This window comes from Sminthopsis crassicaudata, chromosome 1 (genome assembly GCF_048593235.1).
Source record: "Sminthopsis crassicaudata isolate SCR6 chromosome 1, ASM4859323v1, whole genome shotgun sequence".
Taxonomy (NCBI): Eukaryota; Metazoa; Chordata; class Mammalia; order Dasyuromorphia; family Dasyuridae; genus Sminthopsis; species Sminthopsis crassicaudata.
In genome coordinates, this window is record NC_133617.1 from 19,351,698 (window position 1) to 19,372,954 (window position 21,257).

General features: G+C 43.9%; 1 protein-coding gene across 3 annotated transcripts in view; it reads left to right on the top strand.

Moving 5' to 3' along the window:
* The window catches only part of CORO1C (coronin 1C), a 106,051-nt gene that overhangs the window by 55,184 nt on the left and 29,610 nt on the right, over positions 1-21,257 (top strand). For all 3 annotated transcript variants that reach the window (XM_074295818.1, XM_074295827.1, XM_074295836.1), the window contains exon 2: positions 5,614-5,813. In XM_074295818.1, the coding sequence (XP_074151919.1) occupies positions 5,614-5,813 (200 nt within the window). The remainder of the gene's footprint in view (positions 1-5,613; positions 5,814-21,257) is intronic.

Consider the following 21,257-nt stretch of genomic DNA (forward strand, 5'->3'; position numbering starts at 1 on the left):
AGTACATCTGTTTGAATCTTTAGATGGATACATTTTTGGTTAACAGAAAAATTGGTGAAGCTGTGGACATGTTTCTGCTCCTTGATGGAAATGGAGAAGGAAGAGAAGGAACTTAGATATGCAGACATCTGTCATCAAATGCTTGCAGTTTCTTTGGTGCAGTATAAAAGAAGACAAATCACTGTCTTGTCCACATATGTTCTCCCAAAGCAAGGGTTTCTTTCTTTTTTTTTTTTTTTTAATTAATTTTATAATTATAACTTTTTTTTTTTTGACAGTACATATATGCATGGGTAATTTTTTTACAACATTATTCCTTGCACTCACTTCTGTTCCAAATTTTCCCCCCTCTACTCCCTCCCCTAGATGGCAGGCAGTCCCATACATGTTAAATATGTTATAATATATCTTAGATACAATATATGTGTGCAGAAACAAATTTCTTGTTGCACAGGAAGAATTGGATTCAGAAGGTAAAAATAACCTAGGAAGAAAAACAAAAATGCAAACATTTTACACTCATTTCCCAGTGTTCCTTCTCTGGGTGTAGCTGATTCTATCCATCATTGATCAATTGGAACTGGATTAGATCTTCTCTATGTTGAAGATATCCACTTCCATTAGAATACATCCTCATACAGTATCGTTGTTGAAGTGTATAATGATCTTCTGGTTCTGCTCGTTTCACTCAGCATCAGTTCATGTAGGTCTCTCCAAGCCTCTCTGTATTTCTCCTGCTGGTCATTTCTTACAGAGCAATAATATTCCATAACCTTCATATACCATAATTTACCCAACCATTCTCCAATTGATGGGCATCCATTCATTTTCCAGTTTCTAGCCACTACAAAAAGGGCTGCCACAAACATTTTGGCACACACAGGTCCCTTTCCCTTCTTTAGTATTTCTTTGGGATATAAGCCCAGTAGTAATATTGCTGGGCCAAAGGCTATGCACAGTTTGATAACTTTTTGGGCATAATTCCAGATTTCCAGATTGCTTTCCAGAATGGTTGGATTCTTTCACAACTCCACCAACAATGTATTAGTGTCCCAGTTTTCCCACAGCTCCTCCTACATTCATCATTATTTTTTCCTGTCTTAGCCAATCTGACAGGTGTGTTGTGGTATCTCAGAGTTGTCTCAATTTGCATTTCTCTGATCAATAGTGATTTGGAACACTTTCATATGAGTGGAAATAGTTTTAATTTCATCATCTGAAAATTGTCTGTTCATATCCTTTGACCATTTATCAATTGGAGAATGGCTTGATTTCTTATAAATTAGAGTCAGTTCTCTATATATTTTGGAAATGAGGCCTTTATCAGAACCTTTAACTGTAAAAATATTTTCCCAATTTGCTACTTCCCTTCTAATCTTGTCTGCATTAGTTTTGTTTGTACAAAAGCCTTTTAATTTGATGTAATCAAAATTTTCTATTTTGTGATCAATAATGATCTCTAGTTTTCCTTTGGTCACAAATTCCTTCCTCCTCCACAAGTCTGAGAGGTAAACTATCCTATGTTCCTCTAATCTATTTATGATCTCATTCTTTATGCCTAAATCATGGACCCATTTTGATCTTGGACCCATTTTGATCTTATCTTAGTATCTGGTGTTAAGTGTGGGTCCATACCTAGTTTCTGCCATACTAATTTCCAGTTTTCTCAACAGTTTTGGTCAAATAATGAATTCTTATCTCAAAAGTTGGGATCTTTGGGTCTGTCAAACACTAGGTAAAGCAAGGGTTTCTTAACCTTTTTTTTTTTTCCTTTGTCTTAAATTCTTTTGGCTGTCGGTCCACAGAGTAGAATGAGTATGATTATAGCGGAAACTAAATTTATCGAAATGCAGTTATCAAGGTATTTAAACAACAAACCAGATGCATGGTCCCTGATTTGTAAGAAGTAAGGACTCAGCATCTAACTTGGCTTGGGTTAGGAGGTACAGACAACCAGGGTAGCAGCTCTGCTGGGGAACAGCTTTGGGAACTCGAGACAAGGCACTTCCCTGATGCTGGTCCCTGTAGAGGGAGTGGAACAAAGCTAATATCTTAAGGTCTCTTAGAGCATTACTGATATTCTCCTGGATTTCCGTCAATGCATGGAAAGACTATAGAGTGTCCCGGAAATGAAAAAGGCCTATCTTGAGTCACTTCTTCTGGCAATAGCAGTTTCTTTGAGGAAGTTAAATCATAAAAACTAGTTTAATGTGTAAAGGCAGAGTCATTTAGATGCAGCAGCTTCTCTTGAGTAAAAATGCTTAGTCTTTTTTCAGTTTGTTTCTATACATAATTTCTAAAGACTGAGGAAACTGGTGACAAAATTTGTAGATTAAAAAAAATCTTTATCTGAAGGTAAAATAGGAACAGGATTATCTGCTGGTTTGAAATTGGTGATTCCTGGATGTTCAATATTATTCTCTTTCTTGACTTCCAATATTATCTTAAATAATAAAACTCTTAAAAGCCAACAATTTTTAGTTTTCTTGACCATCAAATTAATGACCTTTCATTAGTGGACTTATTAGAACTTGCTTATCTTTTCTGTTTGGTTTTATTTTCCTGGAGAAGAGCCAAATCCAGATGGCCTTGATCCAAAGCCAAGTATCATTCTCTTTGAAATGGAAATTGGTGCCAGTAAATCTCTCTAGCTGGTGTTTAATGTACAAGATTCCTATAGAGAACAGTAAGTGGGGGTAGGCGACCTCAGTGTGTACTTTGTGTACCATTCTTTAGATTGAATTAGGTTTCTTAATTTTAATTAATTGGTAAAAATGAGGGCGATCTTTTCGAATCTCTTTTCTAAATAGAAAACAGAAATTGAATAGAAAACCATGGAAAGACCCAGTTGGACAATTTCAAGTTTGAGACAGTGCCTGGAAAATTGCAAATGGAGAAGGCTATTGTAATTACTCAGAACATTAGCTTGTGTGGGTTGAAATGGTTCTGTCACATCCCCAGATCTGCCAGTTTTCTGGATTCCGAATTTTTTGTTTCCCATTTGTAGCACTTTTAAAAAAAAATTAGGGTTCAAGTTTGGAGAAATTTGCCTCATTCATTGCATGACCCTGCTAGTTTAGGGAAAGTTGAACTGGACTCTTGGGAAGCCTCCTGGTAATCAACTCTTGCAGCTAAAGATTTCTAACTAAAAACAGGGAATCTCCAAAATGAACTCTCAGATGGGGTCAGTTTCCTAGCAAAGGGAGGAGTGGGGAGTGTTCCATTCTTTGCATGCATGCATTTTCCAGTTGGGGGTAGTTCTCTTTGCCTTAAAAGTTATTAGAGTGCTCTATTCTAATGCTCAGAGGAGGCAATCCCAAGCTTGGTGAAGGGCCCATCATGCTCTAGTCCACATTTCTTTCCTGTGTGAACAGAATGCTGCTGTCCCCTCAGCATGGACCATTTCTCTTCTGGGTTTCCATTGGTGCTTTCTCTCAGCGATTGCCATTCTCTGGTAGTTCTTATGTGGCCTGAGCAACCTCATTGTGCTCCTAATCATTGACAGCACCGAATCCCCCAGAGACCATACTGAGGAAGTGTTCCTGATAACTGGAAACTGTCCCATGGGTGTGCTGTATTTGCCCTGGGGGAGAAGGCCTCTCATTTCTGACTTCTCATTGTGTCAGCTCAATTCTTGCCTGTGTGATGAGAGAGTGCCTCTTCGGCAACTATGATGGCTGTGAAATGGGAAATTAAACAGAATTGCCAGTGAAACCTGACAAAAGCTAATGTCCATCCAGCATCACGCCTGATTTCAGCGAAGGGGCTGATGGCCACAGAACCCCAGCTCCCCTTTTGTACCAGACCTGTCTGTTAATCGACTCTTTTTGGAAGGCTTTCTGTAGGAGGAACCTGAGGATCCTTGTGAAAGGCGGGCTGAGATCTAAGGTCGCTTGTCTGTGATGAGGGACCAAAGATGTCCCTTCTCCTTCATTCCAGGAGGGCGCCTGTACCTCATGGAAGGCCCGACAGCAGCTCAGAACTGACTCTTACCATGTACCCCTTGCAGTTGGGGTGTGTGGATGCATGCAGGCTTTGGCTTCCTGCAAGTTGGTCTGTTTCCCTCATTTGTGTTTCAGCAGTGCTTTTTATTAGAAGTCATTTTTTATCATGTTTAAGTCTATAATTGCCATTTTTTCATCTTTTGAGTTTTGTCTGACTCTTCATAACCCCATTTGGGGTTTTCTTGGTAGAGATATTGAAATGGTTTGCTATTTCCTTCTCTGGCTCATTTGACAGATGAGGAAACTGAGGCAGATAGGGTGAAGTGACTTGCACAGGGTCACACAGCTGGGAAGTATCTGAGACCTTGATTTGAACTCAGGAAGTTGAGTCTTTCTGACTCCATCCAGGTCCAGTGGTTCTGTCCCCTGCAACACTTGGCTACCAAGTACTTAAAATATATGATGACAGTAGGCAACTTTAAAATCCTCTCATTGAGTGGCTTGAAAAAAGCAGATATTTGGCTCCTTGTCCACATATCTGTGGCTACAGCCCAGCCTCATGCCACCGAATGGAGAGGACCTGCTTTTGTACCCGACTCCGAATTGAGACACTGAGGCCTGGATGGAAATATCTGGTCTGCTTTAGGATGCGCCTGTATGGTAGTCTACTGAAAAATCTCAAAAGAGAATCCGAAGACCTATTTCTGCTTAAGAAGCCTGGATCCCAAGTGTATACGTGTGCCTTCCTAACCTCCGTCATTGTCTTTACTTTCTCTTATTGAAAGGCAGCTTTCTCCCCTTATCCCTTTCATGGGAGTGAGTGAGTGGTGGGAGTGACCAGATGGAGGATTTTAATTTTATGCTTTAAAATTTTTTTTTTAATTTCGTTTTTGATTTCTTATTAATCTAGCTTCTATGTAAGCCATTCTCTTCATTTTATTTTAGCCAATAAAGGAGGAAAGACTTGTTTTGACCAGCCATTAAAGAAGTGAAATGTAGATTTAGGCCCTTCTTTGTCCAGTCATTCAGGGCCCAGCTCCAATCTTATTCCACCCCACACAGTCCTAGCTCCTCCTCCTCTGAGCTGCCACAGCCCCTGAATCTAAATCTTTTAATCTCTGTTTTTCATGCTTTTCTTTTGTCTGTCCAATTTACCCATAAGTGATTTAGAGCTGGACATTTGTTATGCTCATTTCTGTCCTCTGACATTTGGAGCTCATTGCTAGGCCCATGAGGGAGATCCTTAGAAACTTGGGGTAGGAACCCCTGACCCTCCAAGGGCTAACTCAGGATGTGGGAGGCGGGGCAGCCACAGATCTCCCCACCTCCTTATTTTCAGGTTCCCCTGGATTCTTTCCTCTTTCTGATCCTCTCTAGGGTGGTGTTGCTGGTGAATTTTCTGGATTCCAATTTAGAAAATGCTCCCTTGGAGATGACTTTCTCTGGCTTATTGCATTTTCTAGTGAAAGAAGTTTAGGTGGCAAGTTGAGCAGTTTGTGAGCGTAAGGAGAGATTCAGTCTCTCCTCTTTTCCTCTCCTCCCCTCTTCTTTCTCCTCTTCCCTCACCTCTTCTTTCCCTCTGCCTCCTTTCTTCTCTCCTTTCCTCAATTCTCCCTGGCACTTTAGGGTGCTGACTGACCAATGTGTACCCCCTGTTCTTCCTCCACAGACACCATGAGGCGAGTGGTACGACAGAGCAAGTTCAGACACGTTTTTGGCCAGGCTGTGAAAAATGACCAATGCTATGATGACATCCGGGTCTCCCGAGTCACCTGGGATAGCTCCTTTTGTGCGGTCAACCCCCGATTCGTTGCCATCATTGTAGAAGCGAGCGGGGGCGGGGCATTCCTCGTGCTGCCCTTGCACAAGGTAGGTGCCCTTTGGATCATCTCCTGCTCTGACCTAGGTGGGTCTTGGGAGATGATATTTGAAGTTGATTGAATGCTGAGAACTCTAGATGGGTGCCATGGTGCTGATGGATGAGTTCCATGCATTTTGGAAGCCACATTTGCTTTCCTACGATAGAACTAACCGTTGAATGCTTTATTGAGCTTTGTTCTAGAGATGAAAACATCTCCTTATTGAAATAATGTTTGAGTCTGAGGAATATTCTGCTTCTGTTTCTTCTGCTTTTCACAAATGTTTTTCTTTTGGACTTAAAAATCTTAAAACATTTGGATGCAATAAAATCGAGTTGGACTTCCTCAGACTCGTCAGCATCTTTTTAGGGAGTTCCACAAAGGACAAAGGATAGGCTTCTTTTTGAGAAAGGAACCAACACTTTGTTTTTTAAGTATTAAAAGCTGCCTCGGAGATTGTAGTTTTTGTCTTTATCTGTTACTGTGAGGCAGCGAGGAGCCACATTAAAGCGGAGAAACCTGGTGCTCATTTTAATCCAAGTTTGTTTTACACTTTCCAGACCTCCACCATCCTTTTCTTCAGAGGCAAGGCGGCTTTTGAGAAAGTTTTTGTGCATTCACGTGGACAATTGCTGACATTCAGAGCAAGATTTATTTTGGCTTCCACAGTTAGAAACAATGAGAGAATATTGAATGATGGAAGAATTAGTGAAGGAAAAGAGAGCCAAGGAAAGATCTCTTGAGGATTTTAAGGGGAAAAAATGAATTTGCCATTTGAGCTGCTGACCTTGAGCAGAAATGTCTACTTGTATGTTGAGGTTTTATAGCCTATGGAAAGTGGGAAAGTGAATTTTAGTGGAGGGCTGGTTGTCTTGTAGAGAAATGGAGATTTGGAGTTGGGAGCAAGATGATCCCTAAGTGGAAGGACTTAATGCTATCACCATGTAAAGGATTTTGTTCAGAGGTATAGCTCAAGTGAGTTACACAATGGAGAATGGCATTTGAAGGCTTGATCTTCGATTTTCCATTCCATTTGGCCCATCTTTCCTAGAGAAGTTCAATTCTGCTATCTAAAACAAGATGCACGAGTTTGACTTGGTAATGCTTTGCTGCATGAAATCAAGCCCCAGAAGGATCTCTGCAGAAAATGTTCTTTTGTGTGTTTTTCACGTGGAAAATTTCTTAAGAAGCTAGGATGTTGGTATTGCACCCAGTAGTCTCAGTTAATGTTTTCAAATTTGTTGAGGAGCTAGAGTGGAGAAGTCAGTCCACAAGGCAGTTGGTGCTGCAGGACTGCAGTGAGAATATGAGTGGGGGTTCTTTGTATGGACTGTGGCTTTCTTATTGCCCTGGTGTACAGCCTGTCCTGGAGTGTTAGAGAAACATGCAGAGACACTGGATGTGGAATCATCTGCGTGGAAATGCTAATTGAACTGGAGCTGGGGAAGTCTACAAAGTGTTATAGAGATGAGAGGATACAGCCCAGGACAGAGCTTTGGGGGGTATTCACAAATAGAGGGAATAAAGGCACCATTAGAAAGCAGTGCTGTGAGCTCCTGTTCACAAAAGCTTTCAAACAGATGTAGAAAATATATGAGACTGAATCTTTTTTTTTTTTAATTAAAGCTTTTTATTTTCAAAACATGCATAAGTAATTTTCAACGTTCCCTCTTGCAGAATCTTATGTTCCAAATTTTTCTCCTCCCCTTTTCCCATCCCCTCCCCTAGATGGCAAGTGATCCAATATATGTCAAACATGTGCAGTTCTTCTACATATTTCCACATCTTGTTGCACAAGAAAAATCAGATGACAAAAGAGGGGAAAAATCATAAAGAAAACAAATGCAAGCAAACAGCAAAAAAGGTGAAAATATTATATTGTGATTCACACTGAATCCCCACGGTCCTTTCTGGGTGCAGATGGCTCTCTCCATCACAAGACCACAGGAACTGGCCTGGATCACCTCATTGCTGAAAAAACCCAAGTCTATCAGAATTAATCATCGTATAATCTTGCTGTTGCTGTATAGAATGCTCTGGTTCTTACTTCACTCAGCATCAGTTCCTGGAAGTTTTTCCAGGCCTCTCTGAAATCATCAGATCTTTTCTTATAGAACAATAATACTCCATAACATTGATAAATCCTAACTTATTCAGCCATTCTCCACCTGATGGGCGTTCACTCAGTTTCCAGTTTCTTGCTACTTCAAAAAAGAACGACTACACAGTTTTTGCACACATAGGTGTCCTTTTCCCTTTTTTTGTGATCTCTTTGGGATACCGGCCCAGTCATGGCACTGCTGGATCTAAGGATATGTACGGTTTGATAGCCCTTATGGCATGGTTCCAAATTGTTCTCCAGGATGGTTGGATCAGTTTACAACACCAAGAGTGATTACTAAGACTGAATCTTGATGGGAAAATCTTGCTATGAGGCAATTGTTCCGTCTAGCTGGTCATAGGGATATAAAACATGTCTGGGGGACAGGCATCCCTGGGGATGGGCCAAGGGCATGTCCAACATGGAGCACTCTGATACTCCAGGATGTGCACCAGGGTAATAAGAAAACCACAGTCCATACTAGGCATCCCCAAACTCATACTGGGATACTGCAGTGGGGATAGGTGTGAGCTGGCAGTTTTGTCATCCACTATCCAGTTTTACCTGCTACCCGAGGGAAATTCATCCTGAGTTAGGGAGGCACTGAACTGTGGAGAAAGGAGAAAGTTCAGAAGCCAGCATCAATAGCAGTAGTATTGTAGCACAGCAGGGTCCAACTTGCTGAATCTAGCCCTTCCTATGGAGGAATAATGAGGACAGAAGTCTCAGACCAAAGGGGAAGCTACACTTCTGTTACTGAATCAACAAAGCTTTATAGTTGGCTGATAGGAGTTGAGTCCAGCAGTTTTCTTCCAAGAAGAATAGAATGACTCTAAAACAGGGGTTCTCAAACTACGGCCCACGGACCAGATGCGGCCCACTGAGGACGTTTATGCGGCCAGCTCGGTTATGGCAAATGGGTTATGGTGGAGACAGTGTGAGTTTTTGTTTTACTATAGTCCGGCCCTCCCACAGTCTGAGGGACAGTGAACTGGCGCTCTATTTAAAAAGTTTGAGGACTACTGCTCTAAAATATCTACAAGCAAAAAAACCTCAGAGAAAAATTACAGCTTGAGCACATTTAGTCAAATAGAATCCTTGGAAGAAATGAAGCAAGGATTTTGTAAAAGAATTTAAAATTTTCATTTATAAATACTTGAAGAAAAAATTGGAAAATAAGTGAGAGTTATGGAAGAAAGAATTGGAAAGGGGAGCAACAGCTCATCAAAGGAGGCATAAAATCTTGTCCAGACAGCAAATCCCTTAAAATTAGAAAGAACCAAACAGTGACTCTGGAGTGACTCCAGAGTTAAAAGAAATATTTAAAACAAAGTCAAATAGCTGAAAAACTAAAAGAATATATAAGATATTCCAAGCAAAAAACTACTGACTAGGAAAAAAGATCAAGGAGAAAAAAAATGCAAAAAACATTGAACTATCTGAATGCTGTGATGGGGAAAAAACTCCCCAAAACTAGACACTGTTTTGAGAAATTTAAAAAATAAAAGCAAATTAAAACAAAAAACTTGTTTAGCACTTTTAGAAGCATAGGGCAAAGTGGATGTAGAAAGAAAAACATTTCAAAATCAATACTCCTGGGAACATCACAGTCAAAATCCAGAGTTTCCAGGTCAAAGAAAAAATACCGTTAAGTAGTTAGAAAGAAAGTCTTTAAGGCCCTGAAGAGTGACAGGCAGGGATTACATATTATATAGCAGCCACAACTTCCTAGGAGAGGAGAGCTTGGAATGTGATATTCTAGAAGGCAAAGAATATGGGTATTAAACACTTAGTACTGTGTGGCAGGCACTGAGATAGGCCCTAGAGAGTTAAAAACAAACTCCTCAGATTGCTAAAGAAACTAATGTGTGCAAACAAAGCATTTTTAGGGGGAAAAAAAGGCACTAGAATTAAGAGGAGTTTGGAAAGCCCTTCTAAAAGATGGAATTTAAAGGAAGCCAGGGAAAGCAGTAGGTGAAGATCATGAGAGCAGCATTCTAGGTATGGGGACAGACAGGGAAAATGCCTGCACATGAGGATGATGGAGTGTGGTGTTTGAGGAAAAGCAAAGGATGCCAGTATCACTGGACCAAAGCATAAATCGTGGGGTAGTAAGGTATAAAGGAAAGTTATGAAGGGCTTTAAACAGGATTTTGTATTTGATTTTGGAGATAATAGCGGATTACTGGAGTTTATTGGTAGGAGGTCACATGGAAGGGCCTGTACTTTAGGAAATCACTGGTGGCTGAATGGAGGATGGATTGAAATGGAGAGAGACTTGAGGCAGGGAGAACCATGGGCAGCATAGTCTAGCCATGAAGGGATGACAGTCTGCATCAGAGTAGGAGCTGGATCATAACGGACCCAGCAAAAACCCCGTAGCATTTAGGGGGGACAGTGATCCTTCAATGATATTGTAGACTTCCAAGAATTCCTAATGAAAAGACCACAGCTTGAATCACAAGTAGTTGGGACAAATGAACAGCCAGCAAAAGAAACTGAGGCAATTTTAGATTGAGAGGAGAGCCAGGAGATGCTGTGGTAAGAACGTATGACAGGAGATGTATCCTGAAGAAGAAGGGGGTCTGTGAGAAAAGGCCGTTCGTTAGCTCTGGCAGCTGAGAGCTCATTGGAGAAGGCGGTTGCAATGGAGTGAAGAGGTGGGAGGCTAGATTGCAGCCTGGGGACTAATTATAGGGGATTTCTGCTTCAGGTAGGGGTTTGTTAAGAAAATCACTGAAACCATTCCTTCTGTGGCTCTATTTGGATTGGCTCTGCTGGAACGCTAGGGGCTTTCGCCACCTGGAGAGAGGAGGTTCTTTCCTTTTCAAAGTACCTGAGAGTAAGTCTTTATGGTGTCCATTCCCTTGCCCTTTTTAAGGGCCCAGCGATCAGAAGCTTGTTCAGAAGGAATATACTTGTCTTAGAGTTTAGGCATTTGGACTTTGTTTTCTCTGGATATATTAGATGGTGATACTATAGCAACACATTCCTCATGATCACCGCACGTGACCTCTGTAGCTATTAGAGGCGGCGGCGGGGTCGAGGAGCGAGAGCCTGAATGGGTTTCTTTGATGAGTCCATCTGCCAAACTGCCAAATGGTGCTGGAGGAAGTCACACTATCATGATGAGTCTGCCACAACTCATGGGATCTCTTTTCAATTAGGCTCTCAATTGATAGAGCAAAGAATCCTTTCTTGATAGTCTGCCACCCTTCCCCCACTCCTTACCCCTTTTCTCCTCCAACTCCCAGACATCTCCAAGTTGGAGGAAATAAAAGCTAGGCTGCCTACCCCTAAACCCGCCTCTGCATCTCCACCCTCTGAGATGTTCCTCACCTTCCAATGCTAAATTTACTGTCCAGTATCCTCCTCCCTCATCTAGGGGCTTGAACACTGGCCATTCCCTTTCTGCCATTTTCAGTGACTTAGATGTACAGGTTTTTCTCTCTACAACATAATTGCCATTCCCTTTCCCCCTCTCCCACTCACCTTTGTTTGACCCTGCCATTCTTTTAAGTTCTCTTCTTATAGCTCTCCTTCCACTGCCAGATACCCACAAAGAATTGTCTGCCTCTGCTTCCTCACTACCATTCCCTTTTTATTCCTTTGCAGACTGGCTTCTGACATGCCCTTTACTCACCCACCAAGTTATTAAAACTGCTTCCTTCAAGGTAATAAGGGATCATCTTAATTGATTAATATTAAGGCTCTCCATCCCTCAGGTCATATTCTCCTTGAACTCAGTGATTTTTGAAAGGCTGAAATTTTTGAAACCCCTTACTCTAGCGGACAACACCCAGGGGTTTATGGTTCAGTAATTCAGTGAACTTTTATTTGGTGTGTGCGCGAGATCAAGGTCTGCATTTTAGGGATGCCAAGACAGAGTCAAAGTTGTCCTTGCCCTCAAGAGGTCGATATCTTCTCTCCTGCATTCTAGTTATGTACCGTGAACTATGATGGGGAGGTAGCTCCTCCTGCGGTGTCTGTTAGGCATTCAAAGCACGATCCAAAACTTGGGCATGTATTCTCCCTCGACCTGCTCCTTTTCTGGACTTGCCTGTTTTTTGAGATGACCGCCATTGTGGGATCATAGAATCACTGATGGAGGCTATCAGATCCCACTACATAAATTTGCAGACGAAGCAGCTGAGGCATGAGGGATTAAGGGATATGCCACAGGGATGTGAGAAGATTTGAAGCTAGGTCTTCCTTATGCCAATGGGGTCTGGTGCCCTCTTCACTCTGTTGTGTTGCCTTTCATCTTCTTCAGAGTTATCCTCAATGTCCTTGCCTCCTTACAGCCACTTCTTGCAGCCATCTTCTTCTCTTTACTCCAGTTTAGTCACCCCCAATTGATGTCTCCATTATCCCTATTTACCTTCCACACAACTTCCAAAGCAATCTTCCTAAAGTATGGTTCTAATTGCCATTCCCTTATTCCAACACCTTTTGTGGCTCCGCTTTGCTTGACATTGAAGGACCTTCCCAGTCTTGATTCCAAATGAATGATTCCCCCTCATCAGCTCTTTAGGAACTAGAATTCGCATCCCTCCTTTCCTTCCTCATCTTTTCCTCAGAAGCAGTCTGTCTTTGAAGCTCTGCTTGGATGCCTCTTCCTCTCTGAAGCACTCCCGATTGGCCCTAATGATTAGTGCTTTCTCTTCTGCCCCAATTTTCCTGATTCTAGGATCTTCAAGGGTTCCTGATTGTCTCTGGGATAAAACAAACTCCTTAACCTGGTATCACAAGCTTTTTTTTTTTTTTTTTTTTTTTTTTTAAACCTGGCCCAGCCTTCCTTTCCAGACTTGTTTGTTCTTAACTCCCCTTCTCATGCACTGTTTTAGTCTTAGCCAAATTGCCTTGCCCAAACTCCATGTTTGGCTCCCACTGCCATGTTTGCCCAGAATTCCCTCTAGTTGTTAGTGCTTTCTTCTCCAAATTAGCTTATGCATACTTGTCTGGGTATTTAAAGCTTTAGTTCTCTTGAATTGAGGGAAGGAAGAGCGACCTATATGTACAGAAATATTTGTAGCATCTCTTTTTGTGATGTCGAAGAATTGGAAATTGGGCCCGTATGTGTCTCCACTGGGGAATAGCTAAACAAGTTGGGGGATTTGATTGTGTTGGGAAACTGTTGTGCTGCCTGAGAAATGATGAGTAGGATGATTTCAGAAAAACAGAGAAGACGTATATGAAATGATGCAAAGTGAAGTGAGCCTAACTAGAAAACACAATAGTAGCAACTCTGGACAGTGATCACATGTAAAACACTTAGCAGCTACTCTGAAAAAGACAGCCATCCAAGGTAATTCTGAAGGACTCATGATGAAAAATCCTCCCCACTGCCAGAAAGAAAACAGATGATGTCCGAGTGCAAATTGAAGTATGATTTTTCTTTATTTTTTTCCTTGTACCTTTTTTTTTTTTTTTTTTTTTTGAGACAAGTATGACTGAAATTGCTTGCCAGGGGAGGGCCTGGAGGGAGGGAGAGAATTTGGAACTCAATATTTATTTTTTTAAAAAGGCACAAAATAAATAATGTTAAGGTCTAGAAATATAAACAAAAATATTGAATGGAATTGACTGTTATAAGTCCCCTTCCCTGTGGAATACAAGTTTTTTGAATGTTGGGACTTTTTCCTTTGTCCAAGATCTGGCATAGGTAACTTCCATAAATAATTCATTGTGTAGCCAACTGCTTGGAGAGATTCAAGTGGATCCTGGCCTTAAAAACCCAGACAGTGTGGACACTTAGACTCCTTAAGACCAGGAGACCCAAGATTGTGCACAAGCACTTCTGTGGTTCTGCGGTTTTCTTGGTATTGGTTTTCCTACCTTTGCTAAAGACCAGATTTCTGTTCTTGTTCATATGCTCCCATTGATAACTTCCACCCAAAGTAGTGAAGGCAGGCATTTTGCTTTGGCTCAGCACAGAAGCCTTTGGGAACATTATATACCTCTCTTCTTTCCCTTTGCTCCTTTCCCTCTCTCCCCTTTTCCTCCCCTCCTTGTGTTTTGCCCACTGAATCACCTTAAGATCACGGTTTTAGACCTTGGAGGTCCAGGCACTTAAACATTTAACACTTTTATAAGTTTTATATGAATAATTTTCATTGAATGAGTAATAATAGGTCTCCTGACCGTAGTTCTGATCTGTGGTTTTGTTTTGGTCATGAGGGATTTCTTTTTCTCCTGAAATATAGGTGGGGGCTCTTTTTTGTTTGTGTTTTGCCAAGATTGCAGAATCATGTTCCTCTGAGAATAAGCAGGTTTTCAGCCCCCTCTGGACTCTTCCTTGTTGGCTGGCAACATGTCTCTTCCTGCATGGAAGGTGGCTCGAGTTGATGATATAGGCCTGACTCACCACCGTGCTTTACTGAGGAGAGCAGATAGGGCAGCCTGATAGCATGCTGATCCTTCCACACCCTCAGACTCTGAGGAGACTGCTCTGGACTTTATGGTTCTGCCTGGAAAAGTACAAGGGCATGTCTGCTGTTCTTCCATGGCTGCTTCCTCCCTGGCCTCGGCTTTCCTCTTCCCTGCTCCCCCACCTGCCTGAGCGGGTCAGTATGAGACAGTAATGAGTCCTGTTTCTTAAGGTGCATTGCTAGAAAATCCATGTGAGTCATCTGGGAGAATCACCTCCTTCCTGACTGCTCCCTTTCTGGTAACTTTGGGTGTGGTATTGGCACCTGCCTCCTTCTTTTGACTCGTTGCCCCATCACATGTTCTCCGGACAGATCTGTGCCAGTGTGCAGAGCAGGCGGGAGCTCCTTTGCCTTCATTTATTTATTTATAACAGGTTGTCTGTTACAATCATTGAAACCTGTTTTACTGGTCTCTTAGAACTGTCCTTTCTGCTCATCAGAGATGCTCAGTTCTGACTGGGCTGGGGAGGAGAAGTCTGGCTGCAGCTCCCCAGCTTCTCTGAGAGCCTGATAGTGTGGGGGCCTCCTGTCCCACCATGCTTCCCCACTGCTGGAACCTACGGCACCTGGAGCCTGTTAAGGGCTATTTTCCAAAATAGCAGCAGACACTTGGTTAAGAAGTTTCCAGGGAGACTTATCATGAGGATGCAGAAGGTCTTAGAGCAAGAGGGAATCCCGTGCCCATGTGATAGAACTGGTTTCATATGAGTTTGTTTTAAACATTTGTTATAAGGTTGTAGAAAAACCTGCTTTTGTGTTTAACATTCTTTAAAAAAATTTTTAATAGTATTCTATTTATACACACAGAGAGTTTTCAACATTAATTTTTGTAAAATTCTCACTTTCAAATTTTTTTCTCCCTCCTTCCTTCCCAAGACAGCAATCTGATATAGGTTATACATGTATGTGTGTGTATATGTTATATATTTATACATGCACATGTTTTTTTAATATATATATATGTATATATATATATAAAACATGTGCATGTATAAATTATGTGTATATATATATTACATGTGCATGTATAAATTATGTTTGTATAATATGAATCCTTTTAAACACATTTTAATTTTTGATATGTTGTACAAGAAAAATCAGACCAAAAGGGGAAGAGGAGGGGACATGAGAAAGAAAAAGCACACACACACAAAGGTGAAAATGTATGCTTTGGATCCACATTCAGTCTCCATAGTTCTCTCTCTGGATGCAGGTGACATTTTTCATCCCAAGTCTATTGGAATTGTCTTGGATCACTTTGTTCCTGTTACTGTGTACAGTGCTCTGTTGGTTCTGCTCACTTCACTTAGCATCAAGTCAAGTAAATCTTTCTAGGCTTTTCTGAAATTAGCCTGTTCATCATTTCTTATAGAAGAAGAATATTTCATTATATTCAAATACCATAACTTATTCTGCCATTCCCCAACTGAGGGGCATCCACTTAAGTTTCTGGTTCCTTGCCACTACAAAGATTTTTGCATATGGCGTCCCTTTCCTTCTTTTAGGATCCCTTTGAGATACAGACTCAATATTGGTATGCTTAATATTGATTATCCATCCTATAATAATGTTTGTTTTGGAGATACGTGCATCCATCCATCTGTCCATCCATACACATGAACATGCATGCAGCCTTTCCTGCCTGTAAAATGAAGGCAGGGCCGTCTTTTTTTGTCTGTGGATCCCTGGTACTTAGTACTTTGTCTAGCACAGAGGAGAGATGTTTAACAAATATTCATTGATCAATTGAATTCAAATTATATGAACTGTTGCAAAATTGTTATTGCTGCAATGCTGCAAATTGTGTTTCCTCCTAGTAGGCCACATGCTTATGGGGTGGCTTAGTGCTCATCCTCAACCTACTTCCTCCTCCCAGTTCTTAGGTGTTCTTGGCGGGGTGGATGGGGGATCTTAGCTTGTTTTTTCTGGCTCTAGTATTAGGGATATTGGAGATGAAGGTGAGGGATAGGAGGAGTTGATTGGTAGTTATTTGACTGCTAATTAGGGCTGTGGAACAATAAAAGCAATATTAATGTTCCATGAAGAACTGTGAATGACTTCGCTTTTCTCAGTAATACGGTGATTCAAGATGGTCCCAAAGGACCAATGATAAAGCAGACTATCTGGTGATTGAATACAAATGAAGCCGGACTATTTTTCACTCTCATTTTTCTTTTCTTTTATTCAAATCTTGTACAAATGACTAACATGGAAATATTTTACACAATTATCTATGGATAACCTTTATCTTATTGCTTCCTGGCTTAGGGAGAGGAGAGAGAAGGATGGAATTTGGAACTCAAAACTTTAAATAAAGATATTTAAAAATTGGAGGAAAGAAACTAGAAGCTATGAAGTGTTGAGAGTCGCTGCTCAGCTCCCTTCTGGTTTCCAAGGGAGGAACGAGGGTGAAACCGGGCAAGAGCTGGGTAAAGTAGCCTTAGCCAAACATCCCGCCTGCTCCTTTCCAAGAGCCCTCCCAGCCTTGGCGGTGCACCCTGAAGAAGTGCCGCTTACCCCGAACCAACAGAGCATTTTCTTTGGGGAAGTGTGTCTGTAGTTTTGTTGTAGGAGCCACCCCTAATGATATACCTTTCACTTATCTCCCTAGGTCTTCATAATTTTAGGGTTATAACCTTTCAAGCATTAGGGACCCTTGTAATTATCTTGTCACTGCCCTTCTTAAGTGGGGTGTCTGAGGTCACCCCATAGAGGCAAGAGGAGAAAAAAACCCCAGTCTGCATTCCGTGCTCCCCACCCCCACTCTGCTTTTCCGAGATCTAGTCCCTGGCCTACCCAATGGTAAGTAATGTTCCTTCATTCTCCTTCACTTACAAGAAATTTTCCCCTTTATCCCCCCCCCCCCCCCCAACACACATCTTTGAGGAAGGCAGGGACTAGGGAGGCCCTCCCCCCCTTTCATAGAGAAGCAGCTGGAGAGGAAGGGGGACAGAATGCTCAGGCTTGGTGTTGGCTCTGTCACATGGACTTGACCCTGGTGCTGTGTTCTAGAAAGTTGGACCTGCTCCTTCCATCCTTTTTTTCCCCCCTGAGGCTGGGGTTAAGTGACCTGCCCAGGGTCACACAGCCAGGAAGTGTTAAGTGTCTGAGACCAGATTTGAACTCGGGTCCTCCTGAATTCAGGGCTGGTGCTCAGGGCTGCCCCCCCTAGCGGCCCCCCCCTTCCATCCTAACAAAAGTTTGTGTCTGAACTTTGAGACATTCTGTGGGGTCAGATCCCACTCTTTCCGGGTCACAGATCTCGTTCGTTCGTTCTTCTTGATGACAACAAATCTGGCACTATAAGGTTCAATAAACATTTTACAGTTTGGGTCTTCATATTATCTTCGTAATTGCCCTGAGACATGGATGCTATTATTTATTATTCTCGTTTTCTGATTGAGGAAACTGCCTAGCGGGGAGACCCTGGGCGTGTCACCTCACCCTGTTTGCCTCAGTTTCCTCATCTGGGAAGTGAGCTGGAGAAGCACGTGGCAAACCAGGCCAATATCGGGCCGAGAAAACCCCAAACGGCTCGCAGAGGAGGGCGACCCGACGATTGGTTTTATGGGCGCTGTTTTCGTGTTCAGAAGTGTCGTGAGAAAGGGTTGGGGGCTTGAATGAGTCCACCCCTCCCCCTTCGCCCAGGGCCCCAGAAGCCCGTCCCTTGGCTTCCCCAGTGCGGAGCCTCCTCTGGGCGGGTCTATGGCAAACCTCGGGGTCGGGGAGCCCATTTCCGGCCCTTTTGTAGGAGGGTGTGAAAACGGGGCGCCGAGGGAGGCTCGGCTGCGCCTCCAGGTAGCGGGGCGGGGCCGGGGCGCAGAACAATGACTACTGAATGATGACGTCAGCGGCAAGCGGGTGCCGGGCGCCTCGAGGTGCGCTTCCGAAAGGCTGCGGGGGCTCTCCTCCCCCCCCATGCTGCTGGCAGACCCCGGATGTGGGCGGAAGCGCCCGGCGGCGGCCTCGGGCTGCGGGGGTGGGGGGAGGACGACGGCCCCCTCCCCTCCGCTCCCTCGGGGCTCCCGTCTCTCCGGCCGGGCGCTGAGGGCTTCTGGCCCTGCTTTTTACCTTATATGGGCATCAGGGCTCGGAGGTTGTCCGCCCCGAGCCGTTTCCTCCCGCGCCTTTGATTGGCCGCTCTTGGCCCGGCCTTAGCGCTGGGGAGATCGGGGGAGCCCCGAGTCAAGTGCAGGCCGCCCGGGACCCTGGCCTGCTTTGGGCCTGTGGGCAAAAGCCTTTGAAATGGAAGGGCGCCGGAGTCCCGCCTCCCTCCGCGTGCTGGCTTGGCCCGCCAGAGGGGTGGGATCGACTCCCTCCCCCCAGGAGCGCTCGGGGCCTTCCTCGCTGCAGCTGCTCCCGGAGGAGGCCGGGAACCTGGCAGCAGCTGCTCCCTGCACGCGGGCCCCGCTTTCGTACTTTCCCAAATGCGGGGCTGCCCCCGAACAATCTCCGGCTTCCTTTTAAGTCCGCCCCCCAGCCGTCCGGTGCTTTAACACTTGCAGTTTTTCTGGCCACCCCTTCCTGGGGGGGAGGCCGCCGCGGCCAAGCCCCAGGGGCTCTGATGCGGGGAGGGCTCCCAGGGCAAGAATCCCCGGGCCGGGTCACTGGGGGCCGCTGGGCAGAGCCGCCCGTTTTCCTTTCCTGGCTTAGTACCGAACACTTTGTCTTAATTTCCTGTTTTTGCTGCAGTCTAGCTCTGTGGCCAGAGAGCCCGGAGAGTGGGGAAACTTTATTTTGACTGGGCTCCTCCTTTTTTATTCGGATTTTTGTTTGCACAAAGGCATCATATGGAAATGCAGTGTGTGTGTGTGTAAATAAAACAATGTGCAGGAAAATAGGACCTTCGTTTTTTCAGCATCAATTAAAGCAAGGAAGTTGGGTAGCTGGAGCTTTTATAGGTGCCTCTGAAAAATGGAGCCAACTTCTGGCACTTTCCTTTAAGAACTTTATGACCTGTCTGTGCAGTTGTGTAAATCCCCTCCCCCCTCCTCCCCTCCACCGCTGCCCCCCTGCTCCTGATCTCCGCCTCTCCCAGGAAACCTCAGCTGTGGCCCATGTTTTGTAGGGACTTTTCCCCTGCCCCTTTGCTTCCTTGTCCACTTCTCCCAGAACAGAGCCCGGATTCCAAGGTCTCTTCAGGTACCTCCAGTCCTGGGAAACATCACTGATTTGTCATTTACTAGCACACGTCATTGCCCGCGGTCTCTTCCCCTCCCTGGGCCACCCTCTGGGTGTCGCAATATTGGAGAGCTCTGGGGGGGCTCCTCACTCCACTGAGCAGATAGCAGCCCCCGGGGGCACCTCGAGGGTCGCCGGGAAGATTCGTTTTTCATGAATTCATCTTGCTGTGTCTTTCTGAAGGTTAATAGGGGGATTGTGTATGCAGCAGGGCCTGAGAGACTTGGTACTTTCACTGCGGAGCCTACAAGACTCCAGATTCCTAGAATTCAGATGCAACAGAGAGGCTGCCGCCGGATTTCTCCTGGTCTCTCTCTGCTCTGTTTTTCTCCTTCCCCTCCCTCTTCCTCCCCTCCCTCCTTTTCTGTCTCCCTCCATCTTAAAAGGAGTCCGGCTCAGGACTTGGTCCGCCAGCTTCGAAGGCATCAGATGTTACTGGAGCCTCACCCCATGGGCAGCCAGTCCGGATTTGCCCTGCCCGCACGTGGGGACGCTCGGTCGCTTTGGCTCCTGGGAGCAGCCCGAGAGCCAGCTCCGGGATTCTGCCTTTCTGGATTGAGCATGACCTTTGTCAGTATGAATAGTCCTGTAAGAAGAAAAGGATGTTGGAGGAGAAGGAAAATCAACTTCAACAGACATCCTTTTGACTCCTTTGAACTTGGTACAATGTGAATGGAGCCCTTATGCTTGAGTAGAAATTTTCTTCTTATTTCCGCAGCACATGTTGGCTTGCCATTCCCTTTGTGAGGACTTTAACAATTCCATACAATTTATGGCCCCGAACGGCAAAGGCTTTATTGTTGAGACTTAACAAAAGGCCCCAGTTTGGTGTATGGTTTAACAAAGTTAAGTTGAAATGGGGTCTGCCTCAGTGACTCTCGAACCGTCAGAATTTGTCAGAAAATGGGCCCAGTGGAGATGACTAGTTAAAACCCCCTCCAGATGGACCTTGTTCTGGAGTTGGGTACTGCCCAAGCACACGACGGTTCCTTATCCGGGGAGCTGGAGCATCTTGGGATTTAGAAGCAGCTTTGAGAAGTTCAGGTGCCAGTTGTTCATAACTGGGAAAAATACTGGGAGGAGAGAGGAGTTGTACCGTCTACAGAGAGGGATTTGTATCTTTTGCCAGAAGTAGCTGGGCCTTATGTTAACTGAACTCTACAGGAGACAATAAGCACAAGGTTCCCTGTAGAGTGAATACCAGGCTAAAGGGCTTGGAAGCTTTAATGTTCGCCCTAATGGGCTTGCCTTAAAAAAGAGATTTTTTTATTGATAACCTTTGTTTTTATTTGGCCTAGATTTCCTGTTAGGTCCTTCAGAATAGAAAAATAAATCAATAAAATCCCCTCTTGTAGGAACTTGTAATTGAATCAGTGCAGATATGCTTCTGACCTACTACTGTCTGGCAGCTTTTAGACATGGCTGGTCACTGAAAATTAACCCTTCATCCTGTTGGAATGAGCCGCCATGTTCCCTAACATCTTTGTGTTCTGCCTTGAAGATTGGCTTGGGCCAGTGATTATTTCTGTGGCTACCTGTGTGAGTTATTGCAGATATCAAAAAATAGATCCTAGCAGACCTTCCAGCGAAGAACCCTGGGGAATGACAGTTGCTATATATTTGTACTCTTTGGATTTAAAAAATGACTAGTTGCTGGTTCAGCGCAGGGCTCCCATGCAGCTGTTCACAGGTTGGAGAGGCTGTGCTGATTTATGGATGTAAATGGAAACAGCTGGAGTCT